Below are 19,977 nucleotides of genomic sequence, written 5' to 3'. Positions count from 1 at the left end.
TTGAAATTCTTTGGTTCGTTCTAGTTAATTGATTGTTTTCGATATCTCATTCGATTTTTTTATGTTTATTTCTTAGTTTGGCCCATAAATTATTATTATTATCATATAAAGAAAGTGTTGATCATGACTACTTTTTCCTGTGGGAATCATATGATAGTCTATCGTATAATTTGTTCAGTCAAGTTTCGTTGATTCCTGAACGATTTCAATCCGTTTTGAACTGTTTAGGTTGTTTATCTGAGTCTTAAGCAGAGTATCATAAGATTCAAACCCTACCAAAAAAAGCTGAGGGAGCCGATGTGGTTCTTGAAATTTAGGTGATAGAAAAACACCCGATTGCGAATAAGAAAAGAAATTTTGACGACTATGTTAAAGAGATTGATTTTATGGGATTTTTCTAAGAATGTTCAACTTCCTTTGACGAATAAGAAATTTCGAATCCAGAATCACACATTCAGTTAATTCTTTGGATCACCATTTATTTTTAAAGATTTCCTTGTTTACTTTTCATCAAAACCTAATCAAATGGAAAATTCCAATGATCCTAATTTGTGCGCCAAAAAATTCAACAAAGAAGTCAGGTTCGGATGAGGTTATAAACTGTGCTCAGTAACTGATATGGTATCAATGATCTTTCGGATTATAGAAATGAACAGTTCGGATGCCTTCCTCAGTAAGCTTAGGCAATGCTCCCACAAAAACAGATTAGAGACTGGATACTCATCACTTCACTAAGCATTCAAGAAATATTTGATTCCAAAAAGATGTGGGTGATTGTGAACATCCTTATCACCATCATTACCTCATCCAATTTTCCTGAATCCGAGAACTCGTATACCGACTTTTGTCTTATTATTATCAATCGAACCTATACGCCGTACCAAGGGATCCAAGCTGTATCCGATAATCTAAAGAAGCTCAATATTATAACCATCCGGTATCTTCCGCCTCGAAACATCTTGAAAGATATAAAACATTTTCCTAAGGTGATTGGGATGGATAAGAAGAATCCTACTCAATCGGAAGAGCGAAGACAAAGCTCGATAGTAGATAGCGACATAATTCCTCACACCATAGAAATTGTTGAAGGCAAAAACCATAAAGCTTGGAACAGATTGAAAGCCATGAGTTGGAGATTCACAAGTTGGCTTGAAACACATACATCTTTAGTCAACATGATAATGTTCTTTATGTTAGGTACAAACTTTGGACCTGAGTTGGTTTATCGAGAATATTTCTTTTCACAATTCTCAACCAATAATAATCTAAATGTTCAATCAGCTGGTAGTATTTTAACTCAAGCTCCTTTACCTGAACATCTTGATCCTCAACTTTATCGAGCCAGTTGGTCAAACTCAGAAACAAATATAAGTCCCATTGAATTTGATGTGATTGAACCTCTTGATGATCAAAATGGAAAAGGAATCGGTTGGACCATCGTTTTTATACATGGACTTGGATCTCCAAACTCATCACACGGATATCAATGGAGAGAATACTTATTATCTACAATCTATAGACCACCTAATTCTAAAAAGATTGGAAACTTAACTGGCCTTCGATTTATCTTACCTAAAGCTCCTATCATTCCGATCACAGTTTATTCAGATCAACCTAACCAAGGTAAAAGACCTGGTTGGTTTGATATAAAAGATTGGAGAGATTTAAATTATCTTGAAGATGAAGAAGCTTTAAGGAAAAGTTGTGTTCAGATCTCTGATGTGATTTCTAATCAGATTAGAGAATCAAAGATGGAAATGAAAAAAACTATTATTGCTGGGTTTAGTCAAGGTATGTGTCAATTTTCTGTTTCGAATGAAGACTTTTCTGGTACATAAATTTAGGTGTATCCTAATGTGAAATCTTTTTTGAAAACAAAAAAAATGATAGGTGCGGTGATGTCCTTACTTACTACCTTGGCATTGTTTGAGCCTCCTGCTGCAACACTGATGCTGGTATGTGATTGTCTCTTCCAAAACCTAAAACCTGAATAAAATCTAACATTTCTTTTTTCTCAAGTCAGGATACCTACCTCTACCATTCAAACTACCATTACTTTTATCTCCAAATCCTGAATTCTATAGATCAACCTCATTATATTGGATACATGGAACAGAAGACAATGTATTAAATTACAATTCAGCTAAATCAGGATTTAACTTATTACAAAGAATCACCCGAGAAGGATTTAATAGATCGAAATTCAAAACGATCTATGGATTAGAACATGGCTTTTCAGAACACGAAAAGATTGTGGTGGTTAATTGGATAGAAAGAATCGTGGTTTATCAGAGTGATGGGGAATTTGATGAATTATTGGATAATTTAATTCAACCTGAAAATTCGATTGATGATCCTATTGAGAAACGGTTGTTCACTTCTTACACTAGTAACCATCCAGTCTTTCCGCTTTGAGCGTTTCTTCTTTATCTTTCTATCGTTTCCTTCTTTTTCTTTATTTGTTTAGACTAATCCCAATGCGCTGAATGAGAGTCACAATTATCTTACGATTTGTTAACCTATGTCTAGAGAAATCAGCCTATAAAATGACTCGACTATGTTTGTAGTAGCTTTTTTTTCACTCAATCATTGTCTCGTCTTTTTCTCTTGCACCTATCCACAGGTGCCTTATTTCTCTCATCACTCATTAGTGATCTTGGCCTCATAGCGCCCTCACTCACTAATTGTTGTGATTCTTCAGGTCTGCATAATTGTTTCTCAAACTTACTACTAATGATCTTGCTTATAATATAACACTCAATCATTGTCTCGTCTTTTTCTCTCGCACCTATCCACAGGTGCCTTATTTCTCTCATCACTCATTAGTGATCTTGGCCTCATAGCGCCCTCACTCACTAATTGTCGTGATTCTTCAGACACCTGTCTCTTCCTTCATTAGGTTATGAGCCCAGCCAACACATCTTAAACAGATTCAGCGCTATCAACTCACATGAGTGCCAAAGCCGACACTCCCAGTTCAACTGGCAACGCTGGTCCCCCCTGATGCTGGCGCATTTCATGGAATGGGACCTCAATGCCATTGTTGACGGCACCAAAACTGCTCCTGAAGACAATGCTACTGCTGAGGTAAAACTTGCTTTCCTCAAATGACAAAAGAAGGCAGCGGGTTTTATTTCTTGTAAACTCAGCCCTGAGAACCAAGCCTTGGTGATCAATTCCACTAAGATCAAAGATCCCCATGCTATTTGGGCAGCTTTGGGTAAACTCTATGCATCTAACAAAGCCCGCAACCAAGCTCGTATCCTTTGGAAATTTCTTAATCTTAAATGTTCCAATAACTCTCTTGAATCGTTCCTCACTGAATATAGAAGAATCACTCACTAGATGACTGAAGTCTCATTTAAAATCGTCAACGACATCTTAGCTCATATGCTTCTTTCCAAACTTTCATCTTGTTATCATCCCACTCGTGATCTTCTTTCTCATACTGCTGAGACATACAACACTCTTCTTACTCTTGACCAAGTCTTCAAGCATTTATAACAACTTGTACTTGACAATAAATCCAGTACCCCTTCCACCTCTGTTCCTGCTGCTTTAAATGCCGAACGACAATCTACTCCCACGTACAAACATTGTCTCAACCGTGTTCACAACCCATTAACTGCACACACAGAAGCCCAATGTTTTCAATTACATCCCAAGTTAAAAACCGTTCAATCCAATTGCAACTCTAATTGTGGCACCGCCAACACAACCATCAGCGTTACGGTTCTCACTACCTACGTCTTCAATGCCACTCTTACCGGTAAACCTGTTCTTGACTCTGGAGCTTCCCAATCTATGTTCAGCCTACGATCTAGCTTTGTTAGTTATCGACCTTGCCACGCCACCAATAATGTCGCCAACGGTCAACAAATCAATGCCGTTGGAGTTGGAACCATTAGTGGAACCCATAATGGCAAAACCATCTCCATTACCAACTGCCTTCACGTTCCCCAGCTTCAAACAAATCTTGTCAGCATGGTGGCTCTTGTCCGAAAAGGTTGCTCATTTGCTTTTACTCCAAACGCTAGTTTCAATGTGCTTCTTGAATCTAATGTGGTTCTTACTGGAGATACCAAAAGTGGAGTTATGGAGATTAATTTAAGTTTAGGCAAGTCATCACTACACTCACTCGCCACAACCAACACCACTAACTCAGTCACTCTTCACAGACGCTTAGGGCGCGTTCACTCAAGCAATTTCTGGGGAGAAATCACATTCTGCAAAATTTAAAGTGTCTATTTGGTGGAGCATGTTTCTTTTTTGGATTAAAAAATTCACAGAATGTGATTTCTGGTCAGAGATTCCTTAAGTGAACGCACCCTAAGGCCATCCTGGACAAATCCCTTTTGAAAAAGCCTTCCCTGGTGTTAAATTCTCTGATTCTTGTGAACCTTGTGTGCTCTCCAAACATCACCGTCTTCCTTTCAAAGGCCATCTTCCCACTGCCTGTGCTCTATTATCTGTACTACATAGTGATCTGAGTGGCTTAATTTCTCCTGTTTCTCTTGGAGGCGGAAAGTACTACTTTAAAAATCAATTCTCCAATTTCAAATTTGTCTACATTCTGAAATCCAAATGTCAAACTTTTTCATCTTTTGTTCAATAAAGCGCTCATTGTAAATCAAACCAATTTGAAAATCAAAACAATGATCAATGACAACGGAGGAGAGTACACTTCCAACCAATTTTCTGAATTTCTTAAGAATGAAGGCATTAAGATGGACTTTACCGCACCTTAAACCCCTAAGCAAAATCCAATTTCAGAAAGAGGCATCAGGACAACATCAGAAAGAGCCCGAGCTTTAATTAAACAAGCTAGTCTACCACTTGAGTTTTGGGCAGAAGCTGTTTCCACAACTGTTTATCTTGAGAACCTTACCCCTATTGCTTGGGATAAGTTCATTACTCCTTATGAATATTGGTTTGGAAAAGCCTCATCTTATTCTCATCTTTGTGTTTTTGGGTGCTTGGCTTTTACGTTCATGTTGGGAAAGAACAAAGAGCGAGCAAGTTCTCTGATGTTGCTAAGAAAGGAGTGCTTTTAGGGTATCAAGGTAGCATGCACAACTACCGTGTCTGGTTGCTTGACAAGCAACGTGTTGTGTACAGCCATGATGTGGTGTTCAATGAAGAAATTTTTCCTTTTTCTGACCCCTCAGTTCAAGCTCATTTTTATGATAAATTTGGTTCCAATCCCTCGGACACCCTGGAAGAAGATGAAGAAGAAGAATTTGCTCAGCCAGAAGAATTAACTCCTCCTTCACCTATTCACCCTCTCAGCTATGATGAAGATCTCACCATTTCAAATGATTCCACTATTTCAAATCAAGTTTCCTCTTGTACCTCCTTCTTGAGATGAGTATCCTTGCAGTCCTACTCCAGAACCTCCTTGTGATCCTACTCCTGAACCACCCAGGGACACAACTCCTATTCCTGAGCCTGAACCACCCTCCAATCCGGCTTCTCAACCTTCCTATGAAATAATTCCTGCCTCAATCCCCGCTCCAAAAGCCATCTCCAGTTTGATTGATGCCTTCAACATCATCACTCACCGACAATGAGCAAATATCGCTCGCAGTCATCCATTCAAACCTCAATCTTACCGCCAAGCTATGTCTAGACCTGATTCCAAATCCTGGGAGATAGCTATTCAGAAGGAGCTATCAGCTCTGATTGGCTGGGAGTGTTCACCAAAATGGAACTACCTCCAGGTGCTCATGCCATAGGAACAACTTGGGCCTTTTGACTCAAGACTGACGAAAACAACGTTGTCATCAAGCACAAGGCACACTTATGTGCTCAGGGGTTTTCTCAGATACCTGGGCTCAACTACAATGAGACGTATGCCCCAACGGGTCAAGCTGCAAGCATGAGATTGGCAATTAGCGTATGTGGTACTGAGGATCTTGAAATTTGGCTCATGGATGCAGTTGGTGCTTTCTTGAATGGTGTTCCCAAAGAAGTGCTTTACATCAAGATACCTCAAGGATACACACCTAAACTGACCGGCAAACATATTGTCCTTCTCTTAAATCGTTCACTGTATGGCTTGAAACAGTCACCACGTTGTTGGTACAACATGGTCAAAGCATTTTTTTCTACTATCAATTTCTCTCCTTCTCAATTTGATCCCTGCTTGTTTATTTCCCATTACTACAACATAAGTTAAAGACTCTTGCTTTGAAAATCTCTTTAGATCATCATCCAAACGGATCAGAAAGTTTAACAAAATCTAACATAAATGGACAAAAGATCAGAACAATATAATCATCAAGATTCAAAATTTTGAAAAGATCCAGGTTTTTGGCCATTTTTACTGAAGGCTTAGAAAGCTTGACAGTTTCTTTTTGATTTCTGAATCTTTTTCCTTTGTACTCTAGACCTGATTAATATGTATTTCTCTTAACCTCTTCTTTTATCAAAGCAAATCAAAGTGATAGATCGTAGCAACCTAACATATAAGTGAGATGTATTTAAATTAATAGAATTGTATGTTTTAGATTCCAGAAATATATGCTGTTTTTTGATTGTAGAGAGCCTTGGGTTTGCAATAGACCAAGTCGAGGCGTACCAGATGAATCAAATGGCGAAGTACAATTGCCGTTGGTGAAATTAGCATTCATTCCGGTGAAGTACACCATTCGCATTGGTACAGACCAGCACAGACCCGATTCCGCTGAGGCAGTTATTTGAATAGAGTCAAAGTTTACAGATGGCGTTTTAGCAATTCCATTTGGATTGAAAAATGATGAGAGCAGCTGAGTTGTTCGAACAAGACTTTATAGCTAAGAACCTCCGATAAACTTGCGTCTATGAAAATAGAAGATTAATCGAGTTTTCAACCCAACTCCAAACCAATCATCATGCCTTCTCGCATTTTGGGATGCATGTTCATGGTGATCCTCATCTTCCTATCCTCAGGTTAGTACAGTTCGATTCACACCATATGAACATTTCTCTATTCTGATTCAATGGATTAATTTATACACCCAACACGTTAGCTGAAATTGTTTCAACTCGTCCTCACAAGTATTCTAGACGTCCATCTCGAGAAAAACCGTATGTGTCTTTAAACAAACCAAAACGATTGAAACAATGAAAAATATCAATCCATTTTTGATTCTACCCAAACCTTTCTCTTAGATCGACCAGCCCGAAAGACCACACTCACAGAAACTCAATCCCGTACGTCTTTTTGATCAAAAAGGAAGATCGAAACCATTTCCGTTCAGGAGAGAATCACTCAAAATCCGTTTTTCAATTTTCATAAATCCAAATCCTCTCATGCAGATCTACCAACAACCCTAACCCTGGTGTCCCGCGACCAGTACCTTTTGGGGGAGATGATTGGAATGGAAATTGGGATCCGTTCAGAAAAACTTAAGTCAAACATCGCTCATCACTACTTATTGCCTGGGAAGCTTTTGAATAAGACATATGATTAAGGGCTTTTAATGTGATTACAAGAGAAGGTAGAACTAGTCTTTACCTTGTTTGACATCTACTATCGTTCTGTTCATAAAACTTCGTCTTTGGCAAACAAATGTTCTCAACGCAGCAAGCAGAAGTTGGCAACACAGTCCGAACTAGTTTTACATCTTTTTGATATCTCTGTATCTACAAATTAGCACAGAACCAAAACTTGATAAATCTTGTGTAAATGAAATCATTCCGTGGAAACTCAGGTTGTGGGCGCGTTGAAATGTTCTAAGGTGCGTCTCCGCGCCCTTTGTTTCTCTCATCCAGGATCTAGGCGCCGCTTGATATGGAAGACGCGCCTTCCTCTCCAAAGTTGTTATATGTATTTGCTTTCACTTTGAGTCATAAAGAAAGACTGTGTGCTTGATGAGGAGCGAGCACTGTCCAGACATTTTGCGCATTCATAGGCTCTGGGATCCACAAGCTGTTGCAGGCCAACTTTGTATGTTTACTCTCCCAGGTGACATGTCGCTAAAGGCTTCCTGCTTTCCTGCCCCGTCAGACCTGAGGGCATGAGACCGAGTCATATGTAGTCTATCCGAAACCGCTGCCATCGTGGTACCGACGCATCACATGTGAAGACTGAACACGCCCAGATTTACTTTCATCAGCTTGATCGTATATTACAATCAAACTCACCTCTCACAACATGTCAGATAACTCACCCAAGAGGAGGAAGCTCGATCAGAAGGACGAATCCATCGAAGAAACTGACGATTACGTACCCTATGTCTCGGTGAAGAAACGAAAAGAAGTTGAACTTGCAAAACTACTCGAAAAGAAGTTAGGAAGAAAGCTTGGAAACGGTTCTGGTCTCAATGCTTCATCTTCAGGCCCTCAAGGATCACGTCCATCAGGTAGAAAGTCACGAGCAAGATCGAATGAATTTGATGTTGACGAAAAAGCTGAAGATGATGATGAAGATGAAGATGCTCCAGCACGACCAACGACGACACTTTTACAAGAGGCTCAAGTTGTTAAAAGACGTCAGGCGGAAGTTGATGCTTTTAAGACTGAAGAAGACAAGAAAAGAGAAGAAGAAAACAAAGTCATTGAGGCTGTAGCGGCCCAGAAAAAGAAACTTGGAGGGGCTCAGGAATTAGCAAAAGGAGTGGAATATGATAATCCAATGACAACTTCATGGAAACCTCCAAGTTATATTCGAAGAAGAACTGAAGAAGAACTCGAACGATTGAGAGATAAACTTGGGATCTTGGTCGAAGGAGATGATTGTCCTTCACCTATTGAACATTTTCAGGATATGAAATTACTTCCTCCTCTATTAAAGTACCTTAAAGAAAAGAAGATCAAAGCACCTACTCCAATTCAAATGCAAGGTCTTCCTGTCGCTCTGTCGGGGCGTGATATGATCGGTATCGCATTTACTGGATCTGGTAAAACTTTGGCCTTTTCACTTCCGTTACTTTTGTTTGCTCTTGAGGCCGAGAAAAAGTTACCCTTCATTCAGGGTGAGGGGCCGGTTGGGATCATCGTGTGTCCTTCGGTAAGTCTGGCTCATCACACTTAACGTATGAAACCGGAAAGCTAACACATCATCCTAATCTTCGGATCAAACTTTACTACTCATAGAGAGAATTGGCTCGGCAAACCTACGAAACTATTGTCGCTATGGCTCTAGCGTGTGCTCAATCAGGAAAATACCCGCAAGTAGGCACCCTACTTTGCATCGGTGGAATCTCAATGGCCGATCAATCGCACGTGATGTCAAAAGGCTTTCATATTGTAGTAGCTACACCTGGAAGATTACAAGATATGCTTGAGAAACGTAAATTCAACTTGGACAACTGTAAATATCTATGTTTAGATGAAGCCGATCGAATGGTCGATATGGGATTCGAAGAGGATATGAGAAACATCATGAGTTTTTTTAAACGTCAAAGACAAACATTATTGTTTAGTGCAACTATGCCAAAGACGATACGAAACTTTGCCGAAAACAGTTTGGTGAAACCAGTGGTGGTGAATGTAGGTAGAGCTGGTGCTGCTAATTTGGATGTTATTCAAGAGGTTGAGTATGTGAAACAAGAAGCAAAGATGGTTTATTTACTCGAATGTCTTCAAAAGACACCACCACCTGTTATTATTTTTAGTGACAACAAGAACGAAGTTGACGGTAAGCTGATTCATCATCAGGAATTATTTTTCTTGCTCAACTGATGGTGGTTCTTTGGTACTTAGACATACAGGAATATCTCTTACTCAAGGGTGTTGAGGCAGTAGCAATTCACGGTAGCAAAAGTACGTATTTACAAACTTGGATAGCTAACGCATTACTAACCTTGATGTCTTTTGTAAACAGCCCAAGAGGAGCGAGAATATGCAATCAAATCATTCAAATCTGGTAAAAAGGATGTGATGGTCGCCAGTGGTGTTGCATCAAAAGGTTTAGATTTTGCAGAAATTCAACATGTGATCAATTTCACTATGCCAGGTGAAATTGAAAACTATGTCCATCAAATCGGTCGTACTGGTCGATCTGGTAAAACAGGTATTGCGACTACATTCATCAATATGAACACACCTGAACCTACTTTGTTGGACTTGAAGTATCTACTTATTGAAGCCAAACAGAGGATACCTCCATTCTTACAAACGGTTGAAGATCCAAATGCAGGTGGGAGCGGTAATGGTGGATGTCAATTTTGTGGAGGTACGTAGATTTGATCTTCAAAAACAGATGATAGCTTCAAAAACTGATTGATCTAATGATTTGTCAACAATTTTGATAGGTCTGGGTCATTCTGCACTCAATTGTCCCAAACGAGAAGACGCACAACGACGAGAAAGGGCAGGACATCATCGAGAAGAAGGTGGTGGTGGTGGTGGTTATTGATATTCAAGAGAGACTTCTCTCATTTCTTTTTACTTTTCGATTCATCCTTCATTTGCATGTATGAGTTCTTTATGTACAGTCTTGCATTTTGTTGGTACGAAAAACAAAGTATAAGTTTGTATAACTACTCAAAGAGATTTTGTGAGATTCTTCTCATTTAATGTATCATCAACAGTGTACACTTCATCTTGATGATGCTATACGTGTGGGTTCTGAGAATTGGGGATCATCAAGCCTACTGATATGCATACACAATGCATTCAAAGATCTTCTTCCGTGCTCATGTGAGTGAGCCTATTCCAACACCGAAAGTGAGCCTGACAATCAACCGGGGCTTGACTCTGTCTGAACTACTACAGGCTGCTGGATAATTTGGGAGGGTTCACAATCTCCACACAGGTCTGAGACCATGCATTAGCATGCATTCATATTGTCTTGAGAATTAATCAAGTCTTTGAATTTGAGCTTCATACAGATAACCCAGAGCCTAAAGAAGCAAAGCTTTCTATGTAGAGTGTGATGATTCCACTATATATCTCAAGCAATGAAGCTCTGTTGAATGAATGCTGAGATGCGCAGATCTGGGGTTCCACTTGTCAGCAATTTCCTTTTTCGATCAACTGCCATTGTTCAGGGATCCCACTATTTAGCGCCCCTTTGGCTGATATCCGGCGCCCCTCGAGTTTTTCCCAATACCCGCGCGGTCCGTCGATACTCGAACTTTTTCACGCTAAATTTCACACCCTCGGACCTCAGGGGCACCAATAGGGCTCCCTAAGGGGGCACAATTTACCAAAAGCGCCCTTAAATGTCTTATTTGATGCCCCTCCATCCTTTCTGGGGGGCATCGAAGATAATTAAAAGAAAATGCAGGGGCTCCCAAGTTATTTGGTGCCCCTTGGACTGCACAGACATTGGCCCCCAAACAGTCATGGACGCTATCTATCCATACTACTACAAAAAGAGCTCCCCTCTCGCCCATCACAGACTCTCTTCCCTCGTCTGATTTTTCTTCCTTTCCCTGTCTCCCACTGATCACATACAAATACAACCTTAACCTTGATTTGGCACATCCAAAACAACCATAACCTCACTAATTACCACTAATAACACCTTAACCTCACTAACTACACCTTCACCTTCTCTAATATTCTCACATCATCGTTCAGACTTTCAAAACTTCGAAACTTCGAAATTTGATACACTATGCTATGCCTTATGCCTTGTGTGTTCAATTTAAGATACATTTTATGCCAACTACGGTCTGTTGCCCATTGAGCGAGCTAGCTTCACTCGCAAATATCGATTATGTCCAAAATCGAAAATCGAAGAAGAAAAACGATTGAACGTTTGTATGTATGTACATGAGAAGAAAGCGGTAAAATGTGGTTGCCCCTTTTTGCCCCTTTTTTTTACAAAGGGGCGCCGGAATTATTTGTAGCCCCATGTCCGACCCGAAATGGGGCGCCGGATACTGTTCCGAGGGCGCTAAATAGTGGGATCCTTGTTCAGACTGCGAGTCCGCGGTGAATGCGGTGAATGCGGTCAACTGCATGTTACTCGACGGGCCGGGTCTGTAACAAGACCGACCAGCCGGCATAAATCCTGGGTTGACTGTCCCATTTCGAGACCATTTCCTTGCCTTTGACCATTTTCTGTTTAGCTTACTTTCCATCATCCTCGAAGAAAAGTTTTTTCAAAATGTCGGCCATTTGCAAGTTGAGTGTTCATTCTTTATGATATATATTAGTGCATATATCTCATCTCGCTTCGTCCATTCTTTAATTGCTTTTGTTTCAGAGCTCGTCTAGCAGAAGAAAGAAAACAATGGCGAAAAGATCATCCTTATGTGAGCTCAATTCAAAAAATCTCACAAACGCCTCAAAAAGCTTGCCGATTATCGAACGACTGAGCGCTGATAGATTTTCGCGTTTACAATTGTTGTCTATCTCTCATCATCAACGATATTAAACAACGCGATTTTTTGCAGGGATTCTGGGCTCGACCTATGAAGAACCCCGATTCTACGCTCAACATGATGTTGTGGGAAGTTGGGATTCCCGGAAAGGAAAACGTCAGTCGGCTTGCGTTTTTAGTCACTCAACACCTTCAGATTTTTTTCAAGCGTTCGGACAGCATTTTACTGACCTTTCAATATTGCAACCTTTTGAACAAATCAATAGACTTCTTGGGCCGGTGGATTATACAAGTTGCAAATGATCTTTCCTGAAGGTTAGTTCCCCTCATAAAATCAACATAAACACTGTAAATCTGTGGTCCGCGTTTTTGACTGACCATTCTATATCATTTCAATAGATTATCCTTCCAAGCCGCCAAAGTGTTAGTGTTTTTTCAAGTTACACCGATCATCCTATCCCGAACTTGTCAATTCATATTGTATCTTTTCACTGATGCACCGGATGTATATTGACGCGAAAAAAACCATGATACCTTTCATTAGGCAAATTCACTCCAACTATCTTTCATCCTAACATATACCCTTCTGGTACTGTCTGCTTATCGATCCTCAATGAGGAAAAAAGTTGGAAACCAGCTATTACGCTCAAGCAGGTCAGTTCAATCTTGAACTGTTTGATCTACGAGACTTCTGCGCCTTATGTTGATAATCATTCCATTCATCAAACGTATATCGTCAAAACCAGATCGTGTTAGGTATACAAGACCTACTAAATGACCCCAATAATTCGGATCCAGCACAAATCGAAGCTTACACTATGTACAAAGACAACCCAGCTGCTTATGAGTAAGAATTTTAGTACTGATAATTCTTTCACGAAGGCATCCTTCAGTCGTGATACTGATGTGGTTCTGTTTTTGGTGATGTAGCCAAAAGGTCCGAGAACAAGCCAAGCTTATGCGCCCGACTTGATCCCTTCAAGAAACGCTATCGAGAATCTGACTTTGATGTTACGTTGTATTTCAACGTACTCATAAAGCTTGTCATCTTCTGAAATCCCTACCCAACAAAACATCTAAAAGACTCACATGTCTTCGTATCTAGCTTATGCTTGTAAAATCTTCTATCCTACTTCTTTTGTGTTTTCATTTTCATGCTCATCATTCAACGCCAACAGATTTTTTTGGTTGTAAGATAATTCCACTAACTGGCGCTTTGAATCTAGAAGCGAATGTCCGTAGGAAAGGAATCTCCAATATATTTCTCTTGATCTTCTTTATGTTCACTTAGATCTTGCCTTTGGGTTTCACAAAAAAGGTTGAGTTCTTCCATGATACATATTAAAGATATGGTGGATTTTCTGATATGATTCACTTGGTATGATTCCAGAAATTGAAAGATTAGGCTTGAGAGTATGGAAAAGGTCGTGTCAGTGTGAGTGGTGAGAAAGTGGGTCAGAATTGGAAAAGAGCATCTACTTAGGATGCAAAACAAGAAAACAAGGACTTCGAGTGAAAAAGATGAGTTCCATGAAAGGAAAGCATACAGACAAATGATCCATGTTCAAAAGTCCCTTTGTTGTGCCACCAAATAACACCCCTTTATACAATTACAAAGCTTTGGGACTCTCAAGTCAAACCAAGTTTCCACATTTTCAGATTGATTGAAAGTAACCTCAATCAAGTTGTTGTTGACCTTCCATTTATCTCAGAGCATGTTTTTACAAACCAACACAAAAGTCATATACAAACCATGCTTTCTTTTGATACTTGCACACCTTTGAATCATCAAGAAAGTATCATAGATCTTTATGAACATTTTATTATTAGGTGATTTTATACAGTCTTCGAGCTTCAAAATTGATTTGTTCAAATTCTGTGCAATACACGAGAACTTGCACGGGTTTTGCGCGTCGGTCTTGCACGGTTTTTGCACCAGTTGAAACAATATAATAACTGGGCATGTCAAAAAGAATAACGTGCAGGATTATTCATGCACGATTTTTTTCAAGTTTGAATACCATGATTGTGATCTAGAATCCAACGCAGTGAGAAAACATCTTCTCTGAAATCAAGTCATGCCTTTTACCGTTCTGGACCCTTTGATAATTGATGAAAGTATTTACTGAGCTCTGGAATAAGTGCTTGAACGATAATTACTGTAAAAGAAATCCAAATATGGTTCATCCTACATCTGATGGATGAAAGAATATAAATCTTATTGTTGAGTTGAAAAGACTTTTACCTAGGCCTTGAAGATTTCAGAGGGATTTTGAAAGATTTGGTTGAATTCAATGATATATCGTAAATCTTTAGTATATGAATAAGAAAGATGCAGCCACCCTGATTCAGGCCTGTCCCGGGGCATTGTAGAATGAGAAACAAGCTATGAAGACAATAGAAACAGAAGAGAAAATTTGAAAGGATTGTGACTTGATTGTTTCTCAATATTTAGCCCAAGTAAACTAGCTTAACGCAAGCCCCACCAGCTTCTCGCAGTGTAAAGTGGCTCTTTGGGAAAGGTGGCATAAACCCTTATAGAATGCAAGACTGGAAGGGATTAAGCTTACTCTTGCGCGGTCGCCCGATAATCGATTGTGCTGAAGAGGGTCCGGGAGGTTTGGCGAGTCGATCACCAGCCATTTTGAACCACACATATCGACGCTCTCTTTTTCATCACCATCCCTTCCAGACTTCAAGACACACGATCATAAAATCAGCAGAGAAGACCTTCAAGGGGAAAAGTCATACATAATTTGGAGATTTCAACTCCGAACATCCACTTGCGTTGACCGGGGATGGTTGAACTATGTATTGAGCTTCAGCCTTCGCGGAATCATTTAATCTTTGCAACCTTTTTCAACTCTGCCGAATTGACTGAACTAATGTTTGATCACAGATTGAAGCAAAATGCAGGTTCAGCATCCTTCCAGATCCTTCCTTCCACTGTGCACATATGAGGTATGTACATAAATGTGTGAGAACCAGCTTTGGTCAACCCTGGTCGACCACATTCTCGAAACGTACGGGTGAGACAGAACTATCGGAATCTGGGATGGGGAAAATTGCCAAAGAAAACTTTCCGGGTATCGAAAAGGCCAAAATCGATCATTTTGAACCTTTTTGGACCTATGTGAACAACACTTCTGCCGATATAGGGGCTGCCGGGCTCCCGATATGTGGATCGCACGCAGACAGACCCTTATGTAAGGAGCGACAGATCAGAAGTTGTAGTAGTCCTACTTTACACCCACCTAGTCAGTTAGTGCGATATGTGAAATCAAAAGCACTTAAAAAAAAAAAAAAAAAAATAGGTATTTGCGCCACACTCTATATACACAGCCTTCAGTGGCGGCTGGCATCGCCCCGGAACTTGAACTACGCTCCTCACAGAGAATTGGAGGACTGCCGGAGGGTGGGAATCGCGGGAATGGGATTGGGATGTATGACCCTGTACTCACCGCCACGTTTCAGTCCAAAGATTTAGGCTGAGCAGTACACAACATCTTCTTCGGAAACATTCGTCCCATCGGCCTTTGGCCGAAAATGCATTTTGAATCTTGACCAGACCGATCATAACATCCTTGTCCAACCACTGGCATGTGAAGCTACAGATCACGTTTGTGAAAGGTGTTAGCGATATTAGCAAGGACATCATAACTCAAGATAGAGACTCATCGCTCTTTCCAGTGTTTGAGTAACCCAGAAATACCATGCTTGACCAATCCAGTCAAGTCGCTCAGAAACCGATCATAGATAGATACGAGTCGATGGCCTGTAGAATTAATGCACTTTTTCAAAAATGTCTGTCGCGTTTTGGGATGTGTTTGAGCTAGTAGACTAGAGCGCTAGCTGGAATTATCAAGACAGTAGCCTTGCCGGATTGGGTGTTGGGTATATTCTGTACGTCAATTCATTTGTACAGTACCCAATCCCAATCCCATCCCATTCCCAGTCTCCGGCAATCCTCTGGTGCTCCAGCTCCTTGCGCCGGGACAGCGACCTTGGTATTTATTTGCCCTTTGAATACGCGTCGCTTCCTCGTTGTCTCCTCACCCACATCCTCCTGGACTGAAACCGCGTCATTTATCTCTGTCAACATGCTTGCATTTCGCACTTCTATCGTCGTGATTGTGTTAGGACTCATATCTACAATCACGTGCCAACAAACTTTCTCTGTCAAGTGCAGTGCTGGACTCAAGTATTACGATAAAGACCACTTCCGTCAGTAGTTTTGTCTCCTCATCCATACATCATGTGGTCATCTAGCCTCAATTTTCAAAGAGAAGACAACAACAAAGTTCATCCTCTTTTCTTTTCATCCTTCGGTTACAGTATGTCAATCTTTTGATGATGACAACGACAATGAATACGCGCGTACAACCTACACAAACTGGAAATGCCTCGCGCCCATGCAGACGCACCCTTCAGGTGACTACTTAATTATATATTTCCGATCATTCTATGGAAAGCTCATTTTCTAATGTTTTTCGCATTCCTTGAACAAATTCCAAATCACAATGCAGGCAGTGACTGTGTCACAATTCCCGACCAGCGCATAGAAAAGTCAGTTAAATTGAGCAGCGCCACATGTCGTGATATTTACTCAACTTGGGTGAGCGATAAATTTAAGAAGGGTATCCGTAAGTGACTATTCCATCTACCAAATGATTGTAATGCGACTAATTCGTCTTCGCTCAGTTTGTCGTACCACTACTGGTGTCCGAGTGAATTGTAAAGTCATGCAAGCCGCTTGTAAGTGTTATCCTGAGCTCAATCTCACTTCATTTCTGTTGAACATCTGATTAATTATGAGTACCTGTCGTACAGCGTTTGCAAATTGCGAGAAGATTCGTTGAATTGGAGTGTGAACGTCCGACTTGGTCTATCTCATGTAAGCAAATTTTTCAAACATATTCGTGGCTCCTGGTTGATTTGATTTCAGATGGATGCTGACTTCATTCTTGCTGGTTCAGTTCCCTTGGAAGCACAACGGACTACCTTCATGATTATTCTCGAGTCCCTGACTATGAAGAACCAATGATCAAAGCATGATGTCTTCATGTTTTTATGTCTGTTCAAATATTGAAATGAAATTTTCTCAGAAGTATCATTGTGATTTGATGCTGCATTTATCACAAGATACCCATTTAACACTGTCATGCATTCAGACAACATGGCCACTATACTATACAGTATTGTGATACTGCAGCATAGTACTGAATTTCCAATACTATACTTTGAAAGTACAGTATTGAACCAAGTATAGTCTCATACTAACTATACTATACTATAACTATACTATACAAAGTATAGTATGGGCGCCTAGAATTTTTTGACCATCCTTTTGTGGACAATAAAGGTTGCAAAACGGGATGACTGTAAAAATACATTATTCCCGGTCAATATTTATTTTTACGGCACTTCCCAATTTTTGAACGTCTGGGAAATAAACCCTGCAAATGTTCAATCACAAAAGTATACACCTGAAGCCCAAACATTTATATTTCCATCCATTCCTTCACCACCAACATATTTGCCTCAGATTGAATTGCCTATTTTTTCTTCATCAATATTGAGAGAAGGATCTTCTTCTTCTTTGCCAGCTGATTCTGTGTCTGGGCCAAACAAATTGTGCATTTGCAAGTCCTCTGCATGACTATATGGATCAGCTTTCTCCTTGACAGCTGCTTCTGATTTAGGGTCACTAAATATCTCTACTTTAAACCCTCAATATTGAAATCATTCTCTAATCAATTCTCCTTCTGTTCCACTACCTTGAACGGGTCTTCTGTCTCTTGCAAAGATGATTGATTCTTACCGGTTTTTGTTTTGCCAACAGACTTACCAATATTTTTCTCTACGGTCTTCGTTATCAACACCTCTTCAGAAGTAGGTTGGCAGGAATACATGACCCAGGAAGTATTAGGTGAAGCTCCTCCAATACTATCCAACCCTATGCTAACCAATGTAGTGTTACCTCCATTGAGCAAGTTGTAGTAGACACCATTCATATTCAATTTGTAGGGTAGGTCACATTCAGCTACCATTCTGGTCACTTCTGCAGGTGTGAAGTTGGATGATGGCATGGTGTTTGCTGTGATATGAAGATGAGGGGGTGGTGATACAAGTAGAAGTTGCTTCCTTCCCAGAAAAGGAGGTGAAGATGAAGGCTGGGCTGATGGACTCCTAGCTGTTACAGGTTGTACTTAGACAACTATTCTCCAGAAGATATGTCCAGAATGGTATCTGTAGTCAAGATACTGAATGAAGAGATTCTACAAGAAAAGGTTCAACCATAAGAGTGGGGTTAGCTCAGGCTCAGGCTTATTAATGAACCAAGTTGTGCTTACATCACTAAACCCTCCATTGTGCTCTTCCCATTTATCCACTAGTCTTGTCTAGGTGTCAAGACTTCCTAATCCCATATTGTGGATATTTACACCCCAACAAGCCACTTCAAACGGCTAGTCAAATAGTTCTAGTTCAAAGTTCTGCCAAATGGGCTTAGAAAGATCCCCCACCCAGACAATTACAGTAACACCATGTTGGTATCCTTGTAGCATGTCAAAATGCACACATGGAGAGTTTTGAAAAAAATCAGAAAATCTTTTGGTAGGCTTTAGAATGAGATTGGTGTTGAGTACCCTCTGTGAATAATCATTTGACTAAAGGATTTGTGGGATCCTTTTTCAGCAGTTGGGGTCAACTGTGTGTCAGCATCCCAGTTAACAAAGGGAAGATGTGCCTATTGTGGAGACCTCTTTGAAGGATCTTTCAAGTATGTATCCAAAGTCTTAGGTGTGTGCACATTGACATGCTCCAAGGATACAGACACAGTGTAACTTATAGGTGTACACCTAGTAAGCTGTAGTAGGAATTAAATAGACAATTATGTTGTAATGTGAAACACATTCAATTTGAAACCCAGGCAACAAACAAAATGAAATAAATTTATAATACTAGTTTCCAATCCACTTTATTGCCAAATATTAAGAGATATTCAGTGATCTAATTTTGAGTCTGTTAAAGGAGTGAAGAAAGTAATAGAAGGTCACAAAGCAGGGTGACTGTAAAAATACATTTTCCACCTCCATAGGGGAATTCCTGGGTCCTGTCTCTGCAGTAACATAAATTTCACACTTAGTAAACAAAAGCGGCACATGATAACTGCACACCCACAAGATCTGCTTTTTATTTGTTGCAAAATTTGGCAAGCTTGGGGGAGCACCAGATGGAGTGTTGAGGGGCAATTTTCTTGGTGTGGTACACCACAGGGCGGCTGGCAGGTGAGCTTCAGGTGAAATCAGCCTCTGCCAAAACATCCCGGGCTCTCCACCTGAGGCCACACTGATTGAGCTACAGGTGAAATTCAGGGTGGCCAACACCTGACGTGATCACCTGTCCACAAGGTGATGGCTCACCTGTCCATTACATGAGTATTTTCACCTGTTGATCAGGTGAAAATACTCATGTAATGGACAGGTGAGCCATTTCCTTGGGAGTGGGTTATCGAAATCTCACCTAATGACGAATATAAAATGGTCATATCAAAACGGTCATAGATGTGAAACCGTGAGACCTTACAAAATTATTTATGTGAGGGCCCCCGCCAGCCCCCCTGGGGGGGCCACACACAAAGAAAAATTGCCCCCCAAAAATCCCTTTGGGGGCCTCCCCCCCGCTGGTGCAAAATTTGGGAAAAAAAAAAAAAAAAA

General features: G+C 40.3%; 5 protein-coding genes across 5 annotated transcripts; 4 read left to right on the top strand and 1 right to left on the bottom strand.

Annotated features, from left to right (window-relative positions):
* Positions 1–764: 764 nt before the first annotated feature.
* On the top strand, positions 765–1,994 carry MELLADRAFT_114057 (uncharacterized protein; the record flags this gene model as incomplete). Its single annotated transcript, XM_007418869.1, has 2 exons — positions 765–1,791; positions 1,891–1,994. 2 exons carry the CDS (start codon positions 765–767, stop codon positions 1,992–1,994), a joined length of 1,131 nt encoding a protein of 376 aa, XP_007418931.1.
* A 6,143-nt stretch (positions 1,995–8,137) lies between these two features.
* MELLADRAFT_51140 (uncharacterized protein) lies at positions 8,138–10,621 on the top strand (the record flags this gene model as incomplete). Its single annotated transcript, XM_007418852.1, has 6 exons — positions 8,138–8,294; positions 8,400–8,992; positions 9,079–9,622; positions 9,688–9,747; positions 9,809–10,159; positions 10,239–10,621. The coding sequence occupies 6 exons, from the start codon at positions 8,138–8,140 to the stop codon at positions 10,340–10,342; spliced, it is 1,809 nt and encodes a 602-aa protein (XP_007418914.1).
* A 1,422-nt stretch (positions 10,622–12,043) lies between these two features.
* On the top strand, positions 12,044–13,232 carry MELLADRAFT_114055 (uncharacterized protein; the record flags this gene model as incomplete). The annotated part of the gene is made up of 8 exons (XM_007418870.1): positions 12,044–12,060; positions 12,143–12,191; positions 12,333–12,416; positions 12,526–12,574; positions 12,659–12,682; positions 12,804–12,913; positions 13,006–13,106; positions 13,190–13,232. The coding sequence occupies 8 exons, from the start codon at positions 12,044–12,046 to the stop codon at positions 13,230–13,232; spliced, it is 477 nt and encodes a 158-aa protein (XP_007418932.1).
* Positions 13,233–16,359: 3,127 nt separating this feature from the next.
* On the top strand, positions 16,360–17,118 carry MELLADRAFT_124128 (uncharacterized protein; the record flags this gene model as incomplete). Its single annotated transcript, XM_007418871.1, has 5 exons — positions 16,360–16,483; positions 16,595–16,690; positions 16,786–16,902; positions 16,961–17,014; positions 17,090–17,118. 5 exons carry the CDS (start codon positions 16,360–16,362, stop codon positions 17,116–17,118), a joined length of 420 nt encoding a protein of 139 aa, XP_007418933.1.
* An 894-nt stretch (positions 17,119–18,012) lies between these two features.
* On the bottom strand, positions 18,013–18,348 carry MELLADRAFT_69743 (uncharacterized protein; the record flags this gene model as incomplete). The annotated part of the gene is made up of 1 exon (XM_007418855.1): positions 18,013–18,348. The coding sequence occupies one exon, from the start codon at positions 18,346–18,348 to the stop codon at positions 18,013–18,015; it is 336 nt and encodes a 111-aa protein (XP_007418917.1).
* Between the last annotated feature and the right edge of the window lie 1,629 nt (positions 18,349–19,977).

The sequence above is a fragment of the Melampsora larici-populina genome (assembly GCF_000204055.1).
Source record: "Melampsora larici-populina 98AG31 unplaced genomic scaffold MELLAscaffold_109, whole genome shotgun sequence".
NCBI lineage: Eukaryota > Fungi > Basidiomycota > Pucciniomycetes > Pucciniales > Melampsoraceae > Melampsora > Melampsora laricis-populina.
Note: the sequence above shows the minus strand (reverse complement) of the source record. Positions and strands in the feature narration are given on the sequence as shown.